The following is a 25,159-nucleotide window of genomic DNA, read 5'->3' as shown; positions in this document are numbered from 1 at the left end:
AGGTTGTCTTAAATACCGTTTTTAGACAAATAAAACCCTAACCCTAACCCAAAAACAATTAAAAAGAAAGAAAAAAAGAAAGAAAAAATTGGAAGCCGAATTTACGAGTATATTATGAGTATTTGAACGCACCATGATTCCTTCTTTGGCCTCGTCGGCTCCTCGGCACTAGTCCGGCTATTGTTGTGTGTCTTTCAGGGCAAGCCTGACCTATCAGCAGCCGGTGATTTCTGGATATTTGAACTGTTTTGCGGTGCTTTCTCTCCGCCATATTAAGCTTTCTTTGTCAGCCGGCAGAATGTGCTCGTTTTAAAGGAATATCAGGGACCATAGCGGAGGACTTTGGGCTGGTGAAGTAGTTAATCGGTATGGGACAGACGGAAGACTGAGATTCCACGTTAGAGAGAGAGAGAGGGAGAGAGAGAGAGAGGGAGAGAGACTGCTTGTGTCGGCTGTTTCCACTTTGGATTGTCGACGTGAAAAAAGAAGAAAAAAAACGTGTGGTGGGGAAAAAGAAAGATCACAGGACGCATGTAGCCGAACTACAACACTTGCAAAGGTCGCTTTTTTATTAAGGTAAGAAATGCTCTCTAGGAAAAAGTCACATTTTGCCTTTTGGGAGAGGAGCGAGCAGGGCCTTGTGTGTGTATGTGTGTGTGTGTGTGTGTGTGTGTGTAGTGCTGTGACACAGAAAGTTCGGGGAAAGGATCATGAGAGTTTCCTCTGTGTGTTACATTGTAATAAAAGTCTGAACCAGGACTGGAGCTTTGAGAGTCTTTGCTTGTATTGCTCGATGTAAAAAGCCGAGTAAAAGACTCTCAAACCGCCCTGGAACAAGGCTACACACTTTATATCGCACTAGTGTAGCTTTAAAAACAGCTCAAACACCAACTAAATCACTATTTTTGTAGTTTGAGTGTGGATATCTTTCACACAACAAAGTTTAACCACCTACTCTTTTCTCTCTGCCTCACCCAACCTCTCTCTCTCTCACACACACACAAACACACACACACACACACACACAGAGTCAGCTGCTGCAGGCCTCAGCTGTAATAGGCCTTTAGTGCAGGACATACTGTATTACAACAGATTTTCCAAAATGACCAAAGAAAAAACCTATAATTTAAGCCTCATGCAGTCATTCTCAACTTACTTCTTCTATGATCTTATTGAGGTGGTGCTGGTGTACTTCTCTGACCCGCCCACTACAGAAAATAAGTGTGTAAGATGGGATAAAGTGCAGGAATGCTGCTGGTGTGTGTGTGTGTGTGTGTGTGTGTGTGTGTGTGTGTGTGTGTGTGTGTGTGTGTCCCTATCTTCACTGTCCATGACTGTGCATGTGTCTGTTGGTGTGCTTATACTATCCGGTGCCACAGTAAGTAATCCTCCTCTGTGGTAATCCCTCTGTTAGTACAGCCCCTGGACAGTCGTGTCTCCTTCACACACACACATACACACACGCAATCACGGGGATGGACACACACACACACACAGCTGGAATGGAGAGGTCTGCTGGCAGAGGAGTGAGGAACACTAACAGGTGGTGTTGGCTGAGTTTCAGGGGCTTGAGTTTAACTGGAGACATGAGGGATCCTTGAGTGTCCTCATGGCGCAGATCAGACTGCGTATCATTAAACCTAACTGATTAAAAGATGATGAGCTTCAACGCAACTGTGCCACAGTGGTGAGGTCAAAGCACAAACACTGTTCGCTCGCACGTCGGCAAATCGAACAAATGTTTGGATTTGTGAGGACAAAAAGAAAATGTTCGGCCTCTCACTGAGCGATGTGGTGTCCTCCTTCAGTGTGGGCACAGAGAACAAGAAGACCTCTTCTTTTTTATAGCTTGAAGATGGCTCTTTCTCTCTCCGAGCCTCACTCCAGCCTTTGACAGGCACAGCAGGTGGCCTCAATGGCCTGAATGGATTCGGAAGGAAGTTCCTCTCTCTCCTCCCCCGCCGCCACCCTCCACTCACAATGATTGGCAGAGATGGCAGGCTGCCCTGAAGATAAGACCGTACCGCGTCTCAGTGAGTGTGCCAGGGCAATTACTGAGTTACGCTTCAGTAATGGTTTGCAGCCCCTGGTACCTTCTCATCTCTCTGTGATTGTGGCCAGTGTTTACTGAGGAGGTCTGTCAATGTAGCTTTCAGGCATGGCATGCAGTAGAGTTATCTTTTATAGCATGAGAGGCTTGGTTGCAGACTTTGTGTGCTGCTTTTTGCCAGAGCCACATCAAAAACTCTTCTGTGGTGAAGAAGCTCAAAAGTAACCTGATGACCTTTCTTGTAGTGCTGAGTTGATCAGTGGGAAACTGAACAACTCTTTAATGATCAATACATTATTTAGTAGTTTATCCAAAGCCAAAATGCCACATATTCACTGATTTCAGTTTCTCAAATGTGGGGTTGAACAACTGTTGGGTTTTAAATGTTGAAGTCATCACAGCGGGATCTGGGATCTGTGTTTGTTTTATTTTAAAGTCTAAATGATGAATCTATAAATCATTGCCTATGATAATGTGCTTTTAGAGGCTTCTCTAATAGGGTTGGATATTGTTTGAAAGTATTCAGTTTCAACACAGACAAAAGAAGCCAAAGCTCTCAGATGCTTAACTTCTAAACAAAGGAACTGTGGTTAAATGAATGAAAGGAAAAAACCTGCAACAAACAATGATTAACTATTCGGTGTATCAGATGTCATAATGTAGTAAACCAGCACTGTCACAGGTCTCTAAAACCCAAGGTAATGCCTTCAGATAGCTTGTTTTCATCAAGCAATGACCCAAAATCTGAAGGTGTCTACCAAGTACTACCAAGTTTACTGATCAGCATCTTATCTTGATGAATGACTAAAACAGTCAATTTAATTTTCTGTTTGATTAATCAACTAATCGTTTAAGCTCACATTCAGAGCCATTTATCTGCTCTTGAATCAATTTTAGAGAACCGATGCTTCAGACGCTCTTTAGTTTGTACATTAAACAGCAATGAAGTTTGACACCTACCACTATTTACTTATCAGTCACAGTTAAAACCCTCACAGTTTGTGAATATCCGCCCTGTTAAAGCCCAGTGTGCGTCACAGGTTTGTCCCAGGTGGCTGCAAAGGTTGCACAAGGCAGAAGCTCAAGGGTTGAAAGTCCTCTCCCAGAGCTTCTCCGCTTGTTCCGTCTTATCTGATTTGTCACTATGAGACTTAAGAATTGCATCATGCTCGATTTTGCCAAGCGCATCACGCAAACATCACGGCAGCCAAAAAGATCCCCATTCATACCAAACGTCACCATCAGCATCACAACTACACACAAGCAGATACTCCTTTTTAGAAATCACCTCAGATCATAACACAAAGCTTGGATAGCATGAAAGCTGTACATGTATTTCAAAAGACTAATTTTTTTTCAGTTTTTTGTTGATTTGTAGTGACACCCATTTTTCTTCTTTCATTCTGGACATCATTTTGGCCAGTGGAGCTATTTGAGACCCTCACTGTAACTGTAACTAGGTTAAATAAATAAACGTGACTCTAGCACAGCTGTGAGTTGGCTCTTCCACTCTTTGATATAAGTTTACTTCGGTGTAGAGCTAACAGTTTGGTCTGAAAACATGCAGCGTCGGGATTTTTTTTTCTCCTGAATGGCAGCTACAGAAAAAGCTTCCCTCCCGCCGCTCTCCAGCATTGTTTCATTTGGCCCTGTGGGAAGCAGCAGCCTGTGTCTCCTTAATCTGACACGGCATCACTGGCAGTCTGGCACATAGCCTCACATGTCACATGTCCTTGGATGGGCTCCGGCTCCGGCTCCAGCATTTTGTTTGAATACATACCAGTGTCTTTTTGTGTGCTGACCACATACGCCTGGCAGTAAAGATGGAAGTATCTTTATATTCTGTTTACTTCCAAAACTGATTCATCTCTTTTTTTTTTTTTTTTTAGATAAGAAGGGAGTTTGAGTATAATTTAGCTTTATGTAAATTTCTAATACATTTTGAACTGATTAGCTAATCGCGACAGTCTTACAAGCTCTAGTTGGTTAACAAGCAATTTACAAAGTATATTGAAGTCAGATCTGTGACCCACATCTCTGTACAAGCAGGAGGCTTTATCTCTTCCCATTCCCTCGGAGCTACCAGAAGAATGGCACATTTTCTTGGAGCTAATCTCATTGTTGTACATAACGATCTCATTTAGGAAACCATCGGAGAGAGGATACAATAATCTGCCCGTAATTTGATTTGCTGTGAAGTCGATTTGAGCCCTCATTAGTTTTGGTAAATTTGTCACACAAGAAGAAGAAAAAACACTGCTGGTAGTCTTGTCTTTTCTTCTTTCTTTTTTTTCGCCAAGAATTTTCTCATACTTATTCTCAGTGTTTCATGTCAGTTTAGGACTGTGCTATCTGAATGAAATGATCAATAGGTTAACATATCAAAAGTAGTTTAAACCACCATACTAAATCCAATCTGTGGAAACATCTGTTTTGTTGGTTTTTTTTTTTTTTAAAGTATTTGTGGAGACTATTTGGCTCCAACGTTGTAAGGACAGTGTGTGCCCTTATTAGCATTTGTGCAGCTCAGTGTTAGCATGTGTATAGTGAGTCCGCTGTGCACTGTGGGGGAGCACCACAAGGTACTTTCTCTTTGTCCATAACAAAAGGTAGATGAGACTGACAAAAGAAGAAAGTGAAAGCCTCTCTCTGTTGCACAGAACAGGCAGAGGTGAGCTTTTCTTTCTTTCTGAGAGCACGGTTCTCCTTGGATGGTTGAAAAGCTGGCTAGTGCATTTGCTAGATTATTTTTTGGCTGTTTTAAGTGAAAAAAAGTTTCCTTGTAACCCTGAGATTTTGTGAAATCAGCCACAGACGGTGGTTGATGTCAGTAAGATAAATCAGCCCTGAAGACTCCTTTCTTAAGCCCTTTTATTAATGGTATCGTTTTTGAGTTATTAATAGATCCTAATATGTAATATCGCTGCATAACATCTGCCCCAGGCCACTATTTGTATTTTGTTGCCAAAGAGGATCCCAACTGAAACTTGTGGGCGTTGACCAGTTTGACACACCAGATCATGCGCCAACCCTGTGGGCTCGCTCAGGCTTGTGATCTATTCATGGCCATTTTAGGAGCGAATCATCTGGGAGCATAATGGTGAAAATAGGAGAGGTTAACAGTCATTAAGGCAAGGGTAGTTTTTTTTTTATACAGCAGGCAGCTTGTAAACTTTTGGAGCTCCGGATACCTCGACAGACATCAAAGTGTGTCCTGAAACATGATCTGCGTACTCACACACTAACATCAGCTGGAGCACATTTGTTTCCAGGACACAGCTATCGGATTTGAACTGTTAATTCAGTCTTTAGACTTCACCGGCACTCCTTCACCGTGTTGTCTTTTTAGGTCAGACGTTAGTTTGCTGTGGCATTAGGTTCAGTGTCACACAATAAGTGTGTTGGGCTTATGGCACCATGTAATGGTTGACATGTGACAGGACAAGGTCAAAGGTGGCAGCCATGTTTATGTTGGCCTTTACTCTGATGTCAGTGGCTTCTATTATGACATGAGATGTGCCAAATTTAGGGTTTAGTTTAGCCTACATAGATAGAGACATGATATAATAAGGTGGTGAACAGTAAGCTCAGAACTATATTGGAACCATAATCTGCATACTTGGTAATTAAAAAGAACATTTAAATATTATTTGCAAATACTGGTGCTATATAAAGTGCACAGATGGTCCAATTTAATGACATTCCAGGCTATTCCTTTGTCTCCTTTGCGTGGGACACTTCATTATGCCGAGTGTAATTTTATGTGTATGTGCTGTATCTTCTCCAACACCTGTATGAACATCTGTGCATGACAACCGTGCCTGTTAACAACCTCAAATCTGTAAATGTGTATCTCAGGCTCTCAGACACATCCACAAAACACAGACTGAGCCTTTTTTATCCCCCTTCTCATACACTTCTTTTAATCAAGATAACAAGAAAAGTTTATCCAAGAAAACAAGAGAAGTAGTATGTAACTGCAGAATTGTCATTTTATACCAGCTTCATCACTTTCACCAGCAAACCAAAGTAATTGTCTCTCCCTCCAAATTGCAGACATGTTTTTTTTGTTGCTGTGCATATTAACCAGTTGTAACAAATTGCCAGAACAAGCGGTGCTGCAGTGCTCACACACAGATTGCATGCTGTCGCCACCGGCTGTTATTAGTTTTCTTTTCTGTGCAAACCCGTGAAGGATGTCTGCCTTCTGAAAACACCCTAATTTGTTCGGTCGGGGCCAGTTAGTTTGCTCAACAGTGTGCATGAGTTGGACTTTTTCAATTTTTAATGTCTTGGTGTGATTGTAGTTGAATTAGTTTTGAATGTAATCTCAGCTTCATCCACTTCAGCTTCATCAAAACTTCTCAAAGAATGAAGACAGTCAGCGAAGTGCGTCCGTACTTTTAAACGATGGCGGCGGGCGCAGTATCTAAAATTGTCCTTCTTCCTCTTCACCATTTTCATTATGTAAGAATTCATCTCTATCCATCCATCTCACACTCATCATTCATCCTGATGTCTTTTTTCTGCAGTGTCAGCATTGGCTTCCTGTCAATACTGTTTGTTTGAGGGGAATAAAGTCAATACACCATCCATCTGAAATAAGTAGATCCAATCATTGGCTGTTGATGCTGATTAGGTTTAGTTGTTGTGCTGCCCTTCACCGGCCATGGCCAGGAGGAGAGATTAAATGAATTGTTTGGAGTTCCAGTTTGATTGGAACTAAAGTTTTTTCAGATCAATAAATTCATTACAATTCCTCGAGCAGCGTAAGGGTCTTTTTTTTGTGGTAATCTCGCTTTTTGGTTTCATTCTTAGGTGGGTGGGTCACAGATGAAATATTTCAACATATGAAAGCTGGCCTATTTAGCATCATAGCATAGCATAATAAGACGGATCATTATTGAAGTAGCATTATCAATAAACGAGGTCTCTACTGGATTATTGTGTAGCAAAATGGCAAGTTAATGAAAAAATGATGCAGTGTGAGTGTGACTGGAAAGCTGCTGTTTCACCATTAGTGAGTAGAATTCTATGGTATTGTATGATTTACACCTACCCTAGAGATGTATGTGTAACTAGTTGTGATTTAGACCTATGTTGTAATTTATTTCTGTGGTGCAATCGCTTTCTGATCTGTGCAGCTCTTTTGTAATTTACCACTGCCTCTAATGTCTCTGTAGCATTTTTATATCTAGACAATGCCATAGCACAGATTCATTGTGAGTCATTGATGCCTTTAGGGAGGGAAGGGAGAGGTAATGTGCTGCCCACTATTTGTTTGGATCAGGTGGCCAATTCTCACACGCTGAACCTTTTTTAATCTGTTGATTATTTTTCTCCATTAACTGATTTAGTTGTTTGTTCAGAAAACACTAAATACACACGAACACTCAAGTGAATATAAAGAGTTATGTTCATATAGTTTATAGAGAATCAGCCAAAGGTTTGGAAACACTTTCTACTTAGAGGGAGTGGGAAGGTGTGTCTCTAGTCTCTACAAACGAAACTACATATACCTGTAATATATCACACAGATGATCATTCAAATTATATGATGCTGCCTGATGATGTTTGTCGTGATCAAACACCCAAAAAATTTTTAAAATGAGGTGAAGTTTGTGTTTTTCAAAGTTTGTCTGTCCTCTAGTATAAAACTTGATCTTGTGTGTTATATTAACTCTAAATGCCAGAGCTGTCACTGCTCGGTATTTGTAACCATGTTGCAACATTTTACAAATGCCAGGATATGTGTCACTGACAATGGACTTGTCATGGAGTTGAGCGGTTGAGTGGCAGCTTGTCACACGCACACGCACACACACACACACACACACACACACCCTCACAGGCGCAAAAAAACACTCCAACAATACTTTGGCAAAGAGGTTAAAGCTAGCAGAAGACTACAAAACAGGACTATAACAAACCTATATAACACACACATATAAAGTGATATGCATTCATCTACCACTGGATTCTCTTCTTGTGAGGACATCCGAATGTCTTATCAAAATATTAAACAATCTAAGACAAACAATATGAGACAAAAATAGTTCTGAGACGGATTTCTTTATCTTTGATGTTTATGTGAAGTAATTAATTATAGTGCTCCAAATACAGCGCACGCACACACACACACACACACACACACACACAAACAGAACTTTCATGTATCAATAAGAAAGGGAGAGTACCAACCCTTGACACCAAAGGGCTCTTCTCTTAAATCTGTGCTAGTGTGATCACAGGGGAGAGCTGATATGGCCACAGGCTGCAAAAGGATCTAGTTTGTAACTCTGCTGGCTTGAAATGCTTTTGTTGGGAATTGTGAAGTCATGTGAGGTCATCGGTCGGGTTGCAGCCTTTGTTTTCTGGATGGCAAGGTTGTGTTAAGACCCACCCCCAACCCCCCTCTCCTCCTCTTCTCCAAAAGCTCCAGGCGTTGTATGCGCAGTATCACAATTATTCCTCTCCATTTATGACACAGGTTCAGCCTCCATGACAAAGTAAGAGCTCAGCCCACTGATTTATACAAGTTTCTGATTTCTATTCATTTTCAAGTGTTTGGATCACATCTGGTAATAAAGGACTCATTTATAAACTTTTCAGAGAGGGAACTCTTTTGGGATCTTCTGCATTATACTCTCGCATTGTTCCTAAATCTCATGTAGCTGGTTTATTATTACATCTTTATATTAAAATTCATCCCTAGAAGAAAACTAAAATCTAATTCCCCTCTTGATTATTAGAGGAGACATCAGTTGCTGTAACAATACTCATAATGAGGACATCGTTTGGATTGTTCCCAATTCACAAATCTCACACATTCACACATTGAACTGTATGCTTCCCATTATATTGGCATGTTTGTTCTGATTTGATTAATCCAGCAGAGTTTGTTGCTCCTGTATGTAACATGGAGCCACACTGCATTCATGCTTTGTTGTTAATGTTAGGGCTGGGCCAAAAAAATCAATTTTTACATTAATCACGTTTTTTTTTTTTTTTTCTAAAGACCAGCTAAATGTAGCATTTTAGTTTATTGTAAGATTGTAAGTTGGTGGATAAGAATGTTTTTTGTGAGGACAGGTGCACAGTTTTAAAAATAAATCTCACAAACTGATGTGATGTGTGTATTATTGTTTTTTGTAGATATGACTTATGATGTATTATCAAGTGTTTGGTTCAACCTGTTCTTGTTTAAGGAAAGAAAATCACAATAATTGAAATATAAAATCGCAATACTTGGTAAAATCGAATCGCAATTTAAACCGAATCAGGACCCAAAAATCGTTAGAGAATCGAATCGGCACAAGAGCATATCAGCCCAGCCCTAGTTAATGTGGTAAAAAATGTATCCGATTTGCACCATTAGCAGTTGTATTTTCTGTATGTATCAGCCAGTTCAGTGTCTCTTCCTCTGTGTTCCCTGCAGGCTGGACAATGGGTTGCGTCAGGAGCAAAGAGGACAAGAGCCCGGCGCTGAAGTACCGACCCGATAACCCGAATGCAACACCGGTAAACTCCCACCTGGGCCACTACGGGCCTGACCCCACCCTGATGGGTCATTCTCCAGCAATGAAGACACACAACAACAGCTACAACAGCCATGCCGCCTCACTCACGCCTTTTGGTGGGGCGTCTTCAATCATGACGCCCTTCGGTGGGGCGTCCACCTCCTTCACTTCAGTGGCTGTGAGCAGTCCTTTCCCGGGCGTCATCACAGGTCAGTTATCAGACAGGATTGAAGGTTACAGATGGGGCGGGGGGGGGGGGGGGGGGGGACACACACACACACATAGGAGCATGTTTAAGAAAAAGCCTTTGAAAGTTTTTCAGCATGAATGAAAAGTCCTGTTTTAAATTCAAATATATTCATCAGCTCCCAAAGTCTCCTTCAGAGAAGAGAAACTTTTTTTTATTATAATCCAAAATTACATTTTCTAATTTGCAAACATAAATATAACCTAATACTTATACAGTTTGCCATTTGCTGCCTCTTCATTTTGTTGTCATTATGTGCAAAACATAATACAACTTCAGAATAAACTCGGCTGAACATTTATTATGCGTAGGACGTTATGGGCAGCAGATGTTATGCAAATTAGACATTTGAAACGACTCAGCCAAAACATCAAGGCCGACCAGAAACCCAAAATAGCTTTATAATATGGAGAGCAATGCAGTAGGCCAACATGGGAAGTCACGAGCCAAAGAAAACAATGACTTATACCGAATTCATCAGCTTTAGTTGTGCACATTTAAAGTTTCATTCCCCAACTACGGTTTGATTACTTGTTCTGAATGTGAATTTGTCTGTGATGAAAATGACTCTTGATGAAATGGAGTCTCATGTTACTCCGAATGATTAATACGACATCAATTTAATAGAGAAATGATGCAATGAATGTGCACAACAAATGCACAAAGCGTAACACACCCTCTCCCACAGTGCAAATACACACACACACACACACAAACACACACACACCATCCTGCAGCTCTGTCTCATTCCATCTCGCTCTCTCAAGGAGGATAATCTGACCTGAGGGGTTGCTGCAGATCTAATCCTGCCCGTTCAATTTCCTCCTCAAGATAAACATATCAGAGCCCTGTTGTCTCTCAGCACTCTGTCACTTCATGCTATGTCGGAAGAATCAACTCTTTTCATTACAGCCAGAGATCAAGTGACATCAATTTGATTCAGTGACTCGAGGTGACACTTTAGAACGGCGGGACGTATAATCTGTTTCCTTCATGTGATCGTAAAAAGGAATCAAGAGAGTCAGGAGAGCTGTTTGTATTTCTAAATATTCTAGATAACTGTGTAATAAAAGGAACAAAGGAGAGTAAATATCAAAATGAGCATCCTGTTTTCATATGAAGGCTGAAGACTGCTTCTATTAGCCGCTCTTTCATCGCGTTGCCAGTCGATCGTCATCAAAGATCATGAAATATGATGTGGTTACTTTTAAAGACGCTCACACGCAACTAAAAAATCTCATTGCAGCTATAATAGATGATGATGTAATACCTGCTGAGACAGCTTTATTGTGTATAAATATGCTGTTGATGAGTCAAACTGTTTTATTTAAGCTGTGTGAGACTAATTTGCAGTTGAGGTCATGCACACCTTTTAACGCTCTGCTTTTCTCACTTTTAGGTGGTGTAACATTTTTTGTAGCGCTGTATGACTACGAAGCGAGGACGTCAGACGATCTGTCGTTTAAAAAAGGGGATCGCTTTCAGATTATCAACAACACGTGAGTACACTTGCTTTTTACACTGACCAACTCCTACTCTGTGGATGCATGTATATAGATGGTTGTATTTGTGCAAGTGACATCCACTCTGTGTGTGTGTGTGTGTGTGTGTGTGTGTGTGTGTGTGTGTGTGTGTGTGTGTGTGTGTGTGTGTGTGTGTGTGTGTGTGTGTGTGTGTGTGTGTGTGTGTGTGTGTGTGTGTGTGTGTGTGTGTGTGTGTGTGTATTTAATCCCTCATTGTATTGAGGTCTGATATTAAGGCTGAAATCTGTCTGGGTTAATGGGTTCCTCTAATGGGCCATCTGTTTAGTCCTCATCGCTTTTCTCCCGCCACTGATCATTTGTATAACATATAACTTTTACATCAGTCAGAAAAATACAAGCTGTGCTCATTATAAAATAAGGGCATGTTTTTTTTTATTAAAGATTTTTTCCGGCATAGACGCCTTTATTCAGCAGTAGACTGACAGGAAACATGGGAGAGAGAGAGGGGGTGGTGACATGCAGCAAAGGACCTCCGTTCGGGAGTCAAACCGGGGTTGGCTATGTATGTAGCATGCGCTCTAACCACTTGACCACCCCCCAAAAGAAGTTCATGTTTGATTTGCGAATCATCATTTTTTTGCCTTTTAACAGTGAATTTTAGTTGTTGCTTAGTGACACTGGTGTTAAAATACATTTTTTAGCACTTGAGTGATGCTCCGTTTTAATAATATTAAAGGAAATAACAACACATGATAAGAAATAAGAAAATGACATACTACACATTCCTTACTCCCTATTACCTCACCATTATCTTCTGCCCAGATGTGCGGAGGTGTGAAAATGGGCAAAACTCCAAAAATTCTGCCTTCCTCATTTATCAAATACGTCCTCAACAACTGTCTGTGTTCACATTGCGTTCACAGAGATGAACATGCCATCTGCTTTCAGTGAAGAGATGGGAGGAGGATAGACTTGCTCCAAATGTCAGTAGACAGATTCTCCCTACACCTCAACTCCTTGTCTTTGAATTCAAATGGGAACTGAGACTACCTACAAATGTGGTGTTTTCAATAAATCCACAATAACTTGACATGGATTATAAACCTTCAAATCATTTTTTGTTTGTTTGTTTTTAATTTCTAGAATAGTTTTCTACCAGAAGTCTTTGGTTTCATAAAAGGAGTATTTTCTCAACATGGTTTTTATCAGTATTTTCTATGTCTTACTTCTTCTTTCCTTTTCTTCTCTTCAGGGAAGGCGACTGGTGGGAGGCTCGCTCCATTAACACCGGACAGAAAGGTTACATCCCCAGTAACTACGTGGCCCCAGCTGACTCCATACAGGCTGAAGAGTGAGAACTAGTCATCCTTTCTAACCTTTCTGTCTTTACTTTCACTTTATTTCAACTCTGACTTTGTGACTAACCCATCATTTATACATGGCAGAGTTTGAACAATTGAGAACCTGTGGCTGTTCATCCGGTGTGACAGAAATGTCACATACTGTGTCGCTGCCATGCAGTTTTGGCCAGGGTTCAGTTTGAGCTACAGAGGAAAAAACACCTGCTAAACCAGCCAGTTAACGTTGCCCATAGGGTGCCAAATAGTCTGTGCTGTGTCTCAATGAAGGGGACAGACATGATTGACAGGATTCTGTGTTGTAGCCAACTTGTGGTAAAATATGAGCCTTGTCTCTGGATTTATAACATTATACATATTGTAAATAAAACTCATGACTGAACTGGTTTGAGTTGATCTGTAGTAAACCAGTAGCAGACTTTTGAGTTGATATGGAGACAAAACGGACTCTTTACTGAGTGGATTGAACCCTGGGATTTTGGGACAAGTTAAACTTTTGTATTTAAAGTAACACAAAAGTTATTCTCCCTAGTAACTATAACTATTTTCTATATACAGTACTTGGTAAAATAATTCAATGACTTTTTGAGAGAAGTAAGTGTAACTAAACACGTGAGACATTTCATCTGGTTTCTAACATGACTGGACTTGTACTGTCATTTTGAAACAGACAAGAAAAGCTACACTCTATGATTGTATACAGTCATGACCTAATAATTTACTTATTATTCATAGAAACAGGGGCAAACTTTTTTTTATGTAGCTCATTCTGTACGTAATGGAACAAGCTAAAGACCTACAGCCTGCAGCAAAGCTAATAATGAGCTATAATGACAGGAATGTGGTCTAAATAATTTTGACTTAAATGAGGTTTCAAGCTGTCTAACTTTGAAGGTAACCACAAAGGAACCGCTTCAAATTTCCTTATGTTTAATGTCAGCTGACTAACTTTGAATATATTTAATTTTTCTGTTCCACTGCCTAAACTTTTGATGTTTAATTTGCCACATATTAAAGACAGGACTAGATGATTCATATACAGTACCAAATTAAAAGGTTGGCCACACCTTCTCATTTCCTTCAAGGGGAAAAAATATCCATACTTTTGATTGGTACTGTACGTTTGCAAACTCTAAATATCACATCACCATCAACATGTTTTCCTCAAATGAATTTAGAAAATCCTGCTTGAGCTTCTTATGTGACTAAGAATTTGACTCTCTATCTTTTTGGCAGATGGTACTTTGGTAAAATGGGCCGCAAAGATGCTGAGCGTCTCTTATTGCTTCCAGGAAACCAGCGGGGCACTTTCTTGGCACGAGAAAGTGAGACGACCAAAGGTACGCAAATTTAGGTTTTGACATGAAAAGACTGGAATGTTAATACTGCAGTTTAACATACAACCATTAGATGAACGTGGGTTTGTTTTTTGTTTTTTTGGTGCTTTTTAAGACTGGGCCGTGATTAATGATAGTCATATGTGAATGGATTTGTGTATGTGAAATGAAAGCCTGTGATTTTCAATTACTGTGAAGCAAAATCTAACTTCATTTCTGTGAATTTAAAGGGGCCTACTCTCTGTCTATCCGGGACTGGGATGAGGTAAAGGGAGACAACGTCAAACACTACAAAATCCGTAAGCTGGATAACGGTGGTTATTACATCACCACTCGGGCCCAGTTTGAGACACTACAGAAGCTGGTGAAACACTACACAGGTATGCAGTTTGTCCAAATGACCCGCATCTTATCCTCACGTAGGTAGCATTTAGACAAATTGTTGTTTATAGCTGGAGAGCTCAGAGCAAGTTGGTTACTTTTCCCTTCAGACTCATGTTTTGATTGTGTGATCTGGTTTATTAACATGTTGAGGTTAGTTGTCTTTTTTATATACATATATATTATTTTGCCTTTATTGAATAAACATGAAACAAGGGGAGAGAGAAAGGGGTACCACCTGCAACAAAGGTTCCTTGCTGGACTTGAACCAAGGACATTGCGGGTATATGGTATGCGCTGTAACCACTGGGCTACAAGGGCGCTCCATCCTTTTTTTTTTAAAGGTTTTTTGAAGAACAAGTGGTCCCCACTGTTGTTTTATTTAACATTTCAGCCAATGAATGCAATGCTTGCAAAGGAAAATGTATTATTCAACTGCAGATCTGCTGCTGGGATACGTATTGAATACCCTTTTTTTTCTCCTGTGGTGACTGTAAAACTGTTTCAAGCAGTGCTTTCACTGACACAGTCGCAGCTCAGTAATCACGACCAAAACCATGTGAGACTTAAGCCAAAATAGGCGTGAATATAAAAAATGTTTCATAAAAAACAGTCTTAAGCCTGCTGTAATCTGCACAGTATTGATCAGCAGGCAGCTGTTGCTAAAAATCCCCTGTGGACTGTCGCAAGAGAGCAGGATGTCTGGATGATGCAAACGCAAACTGTTCATTGAAGAATACAAAAGCCTGTTTAAAGTCTCTTTAAAGTCTGTGTAAAGCAATAATAAATGTTTTTTTGAGTTTGTAACACCACAGGGAAATGTGTAATCAACCACCCAGCCAAATATGACTGATTTAAAGAAGTCGCTAAATATAAAAAATCAGGTTTCAAAATTGTGGAAAAATTAGCAGTATTCTCTGCTCTGAAAAGCTGCGGGTGAGTCTGCTGTAGGTACTGAAAATACAGTCCAACTGAACAGCCTCTGAGTTAATGACGCTCATACCAAACTCCTGTATAAAAATACACATTTTGAAAATAAGCCTTGTTTTGTAGGTTTAATGCAAAGCAACGTAGATCATATTTTATAAATAATGTAACATTAGGAGCCACTGTTTAATTCGGCACATATTTTGCTCGTAAATGTGCACTTGTTACAGTAAAAATGGAACTTGCCTCCCTGACTCTGAAGGCACCAACATTGACTGAAAATGGCCTCATTTACCAGTAACAGCAGATAATCTGAAGTGAATCCCAGTTTCCGCCAATGAAAGTTTGTAAAACTATGCAATGCTAAGAATAGTATGCTAAAAATGCTATCAATATGTGCGCCTTAGTGTTTATATAGTGGGGCGGGGGGTAGAATTTGCTCTATGTGTTTCTGTATAGAGACTTCTATACAGAAACTGCATCTGATTCTTTTTGCTTTTCACGGAAACCAAAAATAAGTTGTGTTGCATGATAATGTCACATGACAATAGTGAAAATACCAGGAACAATATTATTTCTAGAGGGGGCATTAAAAATGTAATTCTGAGGGGAAAACTCTTGTGTTTGTGTGTGTTTGCTTTTTGTTGTGGTTTGTAGTATGTTGCAGCTGTCATGTAGAAATGGTGATAATTTATTCATTACATGTAAACAGTCCACTTACTGTAGTCTGGCTGTGATCACTGCCAGGATTATGCATGTGTGTAAACAGTGTTTGTGTTTAACAGGCTGGTGCTGTGATTGAGCAGACTGATTACTGATTCAAACAAGTCCCAACTCACCGGTCATTTTTCTTCCTGTGTGTGTCTTTACATGTCTGTTCCCGTCCAGAACATGCCGATGGTCTGTGCTACAGGCTGACGACCGTGTGCCCCACGGTGAAGCCTCAGACTCAGGGACTAGCTAAGGATGCCTGGGAAATTCCCAGAGAGTCCCTTCGACTGGAGGTCAAACTGGGCCAGGGCTGCTTTGGTGAAGTCTGGATGGGTAAGTCACCATTATTGCTGCACTAATGCATATGCTGCACATGTACATTTATATACTTTTGATTAGGTTTCCAAAGAGTCAACTGAGTTTTGCACTGATTAATATGCTCTTGTGCTTTTTGAATGAACATCTTAACTATGTTGTTTCAGTAGTTTCACCATAATTCGAGCTGCAAAATTAGAAATAAGTGGTGTTGAAGGCTTGGTGGCATAGGGAGTACTTATGCACTTGGGCGCTAATGACCCTTTCAGACATAATGCGATATGAGTTGCTCTTGCTACTGAGTTTGGCACTCATCTGACTAGGAGCAAAATAAGCAGAGCTTTCATAAGTTCTAGCAGGACTGTAGAACAGTTAGGGGACAGCTTGTAAATCATATAATATTGTTGTGTTGTGTCTGAAAGGATCTTAATTAGACAATATTTGCACACCCAAGGGGAACTACCGTATTTGTACCGTTCACTCCTCTGTCATGACTTATTGTAAACCTTGTTAGATCAGATAAAATTGCATTGAGAAACGCAGCTAATAAGATTTCTCACCAGTTTCCACCATCTCTATGGTCAGGACTGTTGAGATGGTTTGCAGCTAGTCATAAAGTTGAACGCCAAATGAAAAAAACATCTGAATCCACTGATCATGGCAATTTCATTGAAACGGCTTGATGTTAGTCTGAAATCGTGCTCATATAAACACTTGTGTAGCCGCGCCCTTAAAGAGGTTTGGGTTTCTGTCAGTGAGTCCCTCTATTTATTCCACACAAACAGAAACAAAAAGAGGGTTTTTTTCTGTGAAATTCCCTCCAACAAGCCAATATGAGCAGGTTGAATCATATTTCTGTGAAACCTGCCAGCAAATCTAATATATGGAAACACTGAAGCTGCCATTAAAACAGGCTATTTATGCTACATAAAGGTGCCTTGCTCAGTGGCACTGACTGGCTCCAGGATATGTCCTACCACACAACATGGAGATTGACCTCCAACATCCACTCTGCATACACACTTCCTATGTCAACAACACACTTACATAAATACACTGCACACTGTAGTATTGATGTTTGACGCTAACACTGATCATGAATAAGTAAAGAATACAAACAACTGCATGGACGTATACTCACACAGCCATTAGGGCTCACACAGAGAAACAAAGCATCCACTTAACATTATTTATATCTCATGTAAAATTAATGTAAAAGAATCCAGAAGCAGTTAACACTATAAACAGAGTTACTTTGTAGAAACAGATCTAAAGGTGGGGTCTGGGGACATCTAGGGGTCCTTGAGAAGGTTCCAGCGCGGTCCCCATTCAAAAGGAAAGTCATTTATTTTCACTAAATTCACATCCATAAGTAACACAATGACATAATGTATGACTAATTTGGTCATAGGTTTTAAACACGTTCTTTAATAAAACATCTAAAAGCAAAAATCTTATCAGATGGGGGACCTTTTGAAGTTTGAGAAACACTGTTTTATATTACATTACATTACTTATTTCCATAAAGTAAAGATCTCGTCTTGTTGCATCACTGACCCACATTCTGATGTAAATGCTGATTACTGATTGCTGTTTGTTCTCACACTGACACATACACACTCACGCACACACACACATACATACACAGCTCAGTAATCACAGGTCACCTCCTACGCTTCAGTTCTCTGGCCTGCATGTGAGAAGGGGGCCTTTCAGCAAACACGACTCTTTTCTTTCATCACTCACTCTTTCATTAAGCCTGGCCTGCAGCAAGCCTCGACCTGCCAGCCTCCACTGTGCAATCCCAGGAATCCCTTTCTGCCTCTCTCTGTACTGTTTTAGCTCTTGATGGTTTTTCTGCTCAGACAGCTACAACTCACTGAAAAGTCTCTCCCCGTTCATACGTTTCTCCAACATTTTGAAATGTAAATGTTTTCATGTGCTTTTCATGTGTTTTCATGTTCTCACCACCTCATGTTATCAAATATTATTATTGCCCTACTTTGCCCTTCAGCATGTGTGTGAGTTTCTGTGAGTGTGTATGTGTGTAGAGTTTGTTCAGTATGATTCATTCATGAAGGTCAGCCTTATGACGGAAGCACTAGTTCTCCTGCCTCAGCTCATTGTATGTAAGCAGGGCGTGAGTAAGTGGCTCTCAACCAGGAAGTGGCTGATTATTTAAGCTGTCGTGTTCTTTCTCTCTCTGGCTGCTCTTGACACATGGGAACACAGCCAGTGATCACTGGCTTGAAGGTTGATTTTTAGGATTGATGTGCCAATCACCTAAAAGGGATCAAAAAGTCTTTAACGTGCCCTCAGTGTTTCATTTTGTGCGTAGGTATGCTCATGAATGAATTATAACTTGTTTTCTTCCCCAGTTAAACCTTGCAGTAGGTTACACAAACATTGTAGGTTTATGGTTTATGTCAGACATCAGTGACCATTATACAGACCATTATACATTTTGTTTTTATTCAGGCACATGGAATGGCACTACTAAGGTGGCGATTAAGACCCTGAAGCCAGGCACCATGTCCCCAGAGGCTTTCCTGCAGGAGGCTCAGATCATGAAGAAACTCCGACATGACAAACTGGTACCTCTCTACGCTGTGGTGTCTGAGGAGCCCATCTACATCGTCACGGAGTTCATGGGCAAAGGTAAGAGCAGCGCACAATGACAGAGACTCTAAATTTAAACCCTTAGCAGAGCTCTGTAGATCAGGCTGTCCACTGACCCAAAAATGCTGTGATATTGTCTTGTCAATCTAGTATTCTAGTAAGGCTGTGCAGTGTAATGCTGTGAGAAGTGGGACATATTAAAGTGCAAACCTGCAACTGAACTTTGCAGTTCATTTTCTTCCACTGCAGCGTGTAAGCTTTGCCATCTTCCATACCAATATGTTGAACAAACAAGTACCACTGTATTAAATGGCTGCCTTTATGAGAAATTTCAAATTTAATTTGGAGGATATTACCAACCTTAATCTTCTCTTAGCCTCCATACATGAAGAATGGTTATAACACAATATATAGTATGTACTAGCTGTTCAGGCAATGGATTTATTTGTAATTTCTTGACATTTCAACCTAGTCTTTGGGAATTGACGAATATGCAGAAAAAACAATTCATGACAAATTAACTTAATCAATACAAATTAGCTGCGTTGAACTGGATTCTAACTCATAAGTGTCTAGTGAGGCAGAAGGGCAAATCCTCTGAACTTTTTAAACATAATTCATAATGCCTCAGAGTTTGTTTATTTTAGCATAAAAACTCCACTTTCAACTCATTTGCATAGAGACACATTGATGGTGGCTGACTGTATCTTCTAAACTCTTGACAGGGAGTTTGCTGGACTTCCTTAAGGAGGGAGACGGGAAATATCTGAAGCTCCCTCAGCTGGTGGATATGGCTGCACAGGTAGGATAAAAATAAAATCCCAGGAGATCCTTTGTCTCTTACCTGCCCAGCTGCTTTTTTAACACTGTGTGAAGGAAGGAGTAAAAGCAGTAAAACAAAGAGCTCCATGTGGACAAGCTGTCTGTGTAGGTGTGTATGAATAAAATAATCATTCCCTGTGCAGAAGGGTTTTAGTTTGTTCTCCATCTGGCCGTCATATTTATTGAATATCCAACTTGACATCTCTACATTCCCCTCCCTTCCTCCTCCGCCTGCCTGCTGTATGTGCCTCCCCTCATCCTCCACCACTTAGCTGCTTGTAGCACTTAAACACTGCTCATCAGAGGCCACTTAAACTCGCTGGTTCAGTCGCCTACTGTGATCTGCTCTTAATTCGCCTCTCCATGCTCCCGGGCTCCCTCTTCTCCTCACTCAGCAGAGTGGAAAAGTGTTTGAGAATTAGACCAAGGCAGGCTGACACCTCGAGATGCCTCTGAGGGAGTTGGCTGCCAGTGCCAGTCAGATAGTTGTTTTGAAGATTTGTCCAATTGTTATCACTGACACAAGTGCAGATAATCTGTCAGCCTGAATTAAAATCTGGATTAAATACTATATCAATGACATGTATTTTTCTTGAAATGACAATTCATTGTGACTGCTTTTGATTGGTATTATTCACAATTTGTGACTGTTTGGTGACCCTTCTTCTGTCCTCATCTTTTTTATCCCATCCTGTCCCAGATTGCAGACGGCATGGCCTTCATTGAGAGGATGAACTACATCCACAGGGATCTGAGAGCTGCCAACATTCTGGTGGCTGATAACCTGGTGTGTAAAATAGCCGACTTCGGCCTGGCTCGGCTCATCGAGGACAACGAGTACACTGCCAGACAAGGTGCGTGTGTGTTAAGAGTTGGATGTGATTAGCCCACAGAGGTGTACATGCTTATAGGTCTGCATTTGGGAGGACCTATAAATAGACTAATTTATTCTGAACACATGTTGTCTATCTTGAGCCTTCAATCCATTCATTATTTAACATTTAATCCTCATTTGAACAGAAATGGAAAAAGCAGACACAGATATTTATCATTATAGTCTAAGTGTCCTGTCTATTTAGGCTACAGTCTCACTTTTTTGATAATTTTGATCATCATCTTTGTCCAGGTGCTAAATTCCCCATCAAGTGGACAGCCCCTGAAGCTGCTCTTTACGGCCGCTTCACTATCAAATCAGATGTCTGGTCGTTTGGTATACTACTGACTGAACTAGTGACCAAGGGCAGAGTACCATATCCAGGTAAGGATAAGAGTTACACAGATACAAGATACTTGATTCGATGTTTTTTTAAACTATAGCGTTTAAGTTTTCCATGTGGAAAACAGGAATAATTCAGTCGTTTTTGCTTCAGGATAATTCCCATATGCCCCTCTGATCCTCAGTCATCTGAGGCTTTTAATAGTATTTTCTCACACATGCAGATCAGAATAGAACTGTAATATAGTATATATGAGTCAACGCAGATGTCTAATCACTTATCAGTCCATGGGAAAGTACCCCTCACCCTCCCATACATGATCCCCTCATGGTCTGCCACCACTTCCCGACCCCTGCTGTCCAAGAGCAGTACTGCAGTCTGTCTGGTGTTGACAGCATGCAACTGGCCCTGATTACAGAGAGTGCCATATGGCAGACTAAACCACCATCTCTTGTAGAGGGCCATCTGGCTCCTGTGGCCTTCTTGGTTTCAGTGCACACCCTTCATTCTAATTAATTCACCCCAGAGCTACAAATTTTGGGGGCTGAAACCCTCATCCCCCTTCTCAAAATTGTGAAATGACTCAACGGGCATTTGTGGCTCTTGTTGTGCCACGCTGTCCTTTTCGGGAGCTCTGTTTCTATTCCCATGCTTGGTAAGTGTAGAAGCAGTAGGATGTAAATAAGACTGCAGCGTTTATATGGGAACACATCATTTTTTCTTCTATTTTAGTCCATGTGTATTTATAGATATCTTATACGCACTCTAATATATGAGAGGCATGTCATTAGAGCTAAGGTTTTCAGATGCAAGACATAAATCACACTAACACCTCAGCATCCGACATACCGCCACTGCCATATCATGGTCAAAGCAGTTGCTCTGGGCCTTTCCTCTCCGAGTGTGAGATAATCTGATCCCCACTCTCCCACAGGGAGATGGTGGGGGGTTGAAGGAATGGAGGCGGGAGGGCAGGATGCGGCTATGACCATACCACTGACTCTGTGTCATAACCTCTTTTAGCTGCAGTGGGCTCCCCATGGAGCTTTTTCTGTGCTGTGTCAAAGGGTTCAGGATCACTGTCTTCCTGTCTTGGGAAGGAGAACATGAGTCTAGTGCTCTAGTAGGGAAGGAAGGGGCCAAAATTGTAATGCCACTGTTTAGATTTTTCTTAAATCATACTTTATTTCAAATGACCAACTAAGTTATTGCTCTGCATTTTTAACCCTGTCACTGACCACAAGTCTTACAGAAAGTGGTCACCTTCCACCTAAGCAATTGAGTTGGACATTATCTCCTACTGGCAGATGATGCCAACATTTTCTACTGCTTCGGGCTGCATACTGAGTTGTTTCCTCATAAAAAAGTAAATACCATTTTTCTTGACCAGTCCACTTTTCACAGGTTCCCATCACAGCACCAGTGTGTAAGATTTAGTGGCATCTAGTGGTGAAGGTGCAGATTGCAACCAAGTAATACCCCTCCCTTCAAAGCGTTTGGGAGCATCTTTGGTAGCCGTGAAACTCGCAAAAAACATGAAAGGCCCTCTCTAGACGGTTTGGTTTGTCCATTCTGGGCTACTGTAGAAACATGGCAGTGCAACATGGTGGGCTCCATGGAGGGGGACTCCCTGCCAGTGGAGGTATAAAGGACTCATTTTTGTGCAACAAAAAAAAAAATTAATATCTTATTTTTATTAATTTAATTTAAACATTCTTATGAGTATTATACTCTATTTCTTGCCAAGTCCATTCTGCTAGGTGCTACTAAATCTTAATAGGATTTTAGTTGGAAATTTTAAAAATGACACTGACCTTGAGAAGAGAGTAGTCATACGGACATGATTATTTCATAACACAAAGGCCTTTTTCTGGGCTAGTTTTTCATTTCACTGGCATGTGGTGAAATTCAAGACCATTTCTCTCTCTGTTCTTTTTATTAAACTTTACACTCAAAAAGTAGCTCAGGTCAAATAAAGGGGAGCCTTAACTGATGGCCTGTTTTTCCACTGGACCTTCATCATATTATGTCATTATAAAAAAACAACTTTAGCGAACTTGACAAATAAAAATGAAAAATAAGAAAACGCAAATATGAAAGACATAAAGAAACAACAATCGTGTTGCCACTTTCGACTGGAGGTAAACCTAAAATCCACTGATCCCCATACAGCCTGACTGACCTTACTGGTTCCTTTTCCTATCATCTTTTATTACATTGATGTATTGCGACTGCTCATTACTGTGTGTCACATACAACTGCGGACTCGAAATAAGTTAGTTTCATCCATGAGCTATGAAACCAACCATGGAGATCATTTACATGTATTCTTGTGTGTTTTTCCAGGTATGGTGAACCGGGAGGTACTTGAGCAGGTAGAACGAGGATACCGCATGCCTTGCCCGCAGGGCTGCCCTGAGTCTCTCCATGAGATGATGAGGCACTGCTGGAAAAAGGAGCCAGACGAGAGGCCAACATTCGAGTACATCCAGTCCTTTTTGGAAGACTACTTCACAGCCACAGAGCCACAGTACCAGCCGGGGGACAACCTCTAGTTTGTGGGAGTTTTGGGGGAACTGTGGCATCACACAGAGATACACCAGAGGAGAGCAAAACTTGGGAAAACAGAGAACTGCTGGAGAAAAAAAGAGGTTTTAGTGCTACAAATGAGTCCACAACCACACTGGCATATCTGCAAGTGCAAGAAGTAAATCTTTTCTGAAGTAGAGATTTGTCCCTTGTGTACTTGGGGACCAATAATTTGGTGAAGTGTCCAAGTGTGCAGATTGGTGCTGGTACATTAAGCTCTGGGAACCCTGGTAATCAGAATAATTCATGTGGACAGGCCACAACACTGTGATCAAACGGAGAGGGATTTCCTCCTAATTTCAAATCAATGGTTATTTGCAGATGCAGTTTTTTTTTTTACTTTTATATTATATCCCTCTCTCTTCCCCTCCAGTCTTCCCCTTTTTATTTTCTTTTACAACACAATTCTTTGATATTGGATTCAAAATCTTTTATATGTACATGAGTTTGGTTTGAATATGTAGGTTGATAAGTATCTTTTTTAAATGACCAATAACTGGTTGAATTGTGGAGTATGTGCTGTGACTGTAAAGCTTTGATGGAGAAGAGTGAAGTGATGTAAATGAAAATGGCTGTAAGAATGTACTGAGAGATCAAAGCAGATGTACAGTATGTGCGAAAAAAAAGTGTATTTTTAGCAGGTGCGATCAGGTGGACAAATGGGACTATGAGAAGTGATTCGAATGATTCTTTTTAAAGCCGTCACCTGAATGGCAAATCAGGTCGATTTCTAACGCTTTTACATTTTTCATTTAAATGGGGACTTGAAATCAAACAAAGGTATTTTGATAATTCAGAAGTGCTAAAACATCTTTCCTGTTTTAACATTTTATAAATGTTTTGAAAAGGACATTTCCAGTTATCAGACTGTTCTCATATTGCACACATTTACACACAGCATAACTTTGCAACGGATGAGTTACCTGACATACTGTATATGGTACAGTGTGCTGTTAGATCTATTAAATTCACATCATCATGTAAATCATACATGCGGCTGTAGTGTCTTTCTCTTCTTCTCAGTAAAATTCCACCAACATATGATAAATAAACCTTCGATGTCCTTCGTATGCTGTCATTTTACTCAAACTGTAAATGTAACAATGAAAAGCCATTCTGTGATGTTTTATAGATCAGAACACAGAATCTGAAATCATCCCCTTGCAGATTTATTTCACATCCCAGTGGTAGAGATGATGGTTCACTTCTGCAGCGAGGTAACTAGAACCAGACAGAACAAACACCTTGCACACACTGTGGTCAGATCAGGGCTTTTGTACTTAAATAGACAGAATCTAAAAGTCCAATAACAACTACTTAGAGGTACTTCAGCTGTCTGTCCAGCAGTGAATGATGGGAGATTTGAGAAGATGGAAAGCCTTCTTCTTGTTGTCATTAAGTAAGTAAACGTATGGATGGACAAAGATGTGAAAATTGTTTTGTGTTTCTTTCTGTGCTTCACTCACGAGAACCTAATATGTGATCGTTCCTAAAGATGGGACTTGGAACTAGTGGGGAGATGATAATGAAATTACTGAGAACTAATATGATTTTGTACAGAAAAAATAAAAGTTTTACTTAA

At 40.5% G+C, this 25,159-nt stretch overlaps 1 protein-coding gene across 1 annotated transcript; it reads left to right on the top strand.

Annotated features, from left to right (window-relative positions):
• The first annotated feature begins 188 nt into the window (after positions 1-188).
• Positions 189-25,159, top strand: yes1 (YES proto-oncogene 1, Src family tyrosine kinase). The gene is made up of 12 exons (XM_053329448.1): positions 189-576; positions 9,489-9,779; positions 11,217-11,316; positions 12,554-12,652; positions 13,896-13,999; positions 14,227-14,376; positions 16,193-16,348; positions 18,809-18,988; positions 19,675-19,751; positions 20,472-20,625; positions 20,898-21,029; positions 23,335-25,159. The coding sequence occupies exons 2-12, from the start codon at positions 9,497-9,499 to the stop codon at positions 23,541-23,543; spliced, it is 1,644 nt and encodes a 547-aa protein (XP_053185423.1). The 5' UTR covers positions 189-576; positions 9,489-9,496; the 3' UTR covers positions 23,544-25,159.

Source organism: Scomber japonicus, chromosome 12, assembly GCF_027409825.1.
Source record: "Scomber japonicus isolate fScoJap1 chromosome 12, fScoJap1.pri, whole genome shotgun sequence".
Taxonomy (NCBI): domain Eukaryota; kingdom Metazoa; phylum Chordata; class Actinopteri; order Scombriformes; family Scombridae; genus Scomber; species Scomber japonicus.
This window is presented reverse-complemented; position numbering and strand designations above follow the sequence as displayed.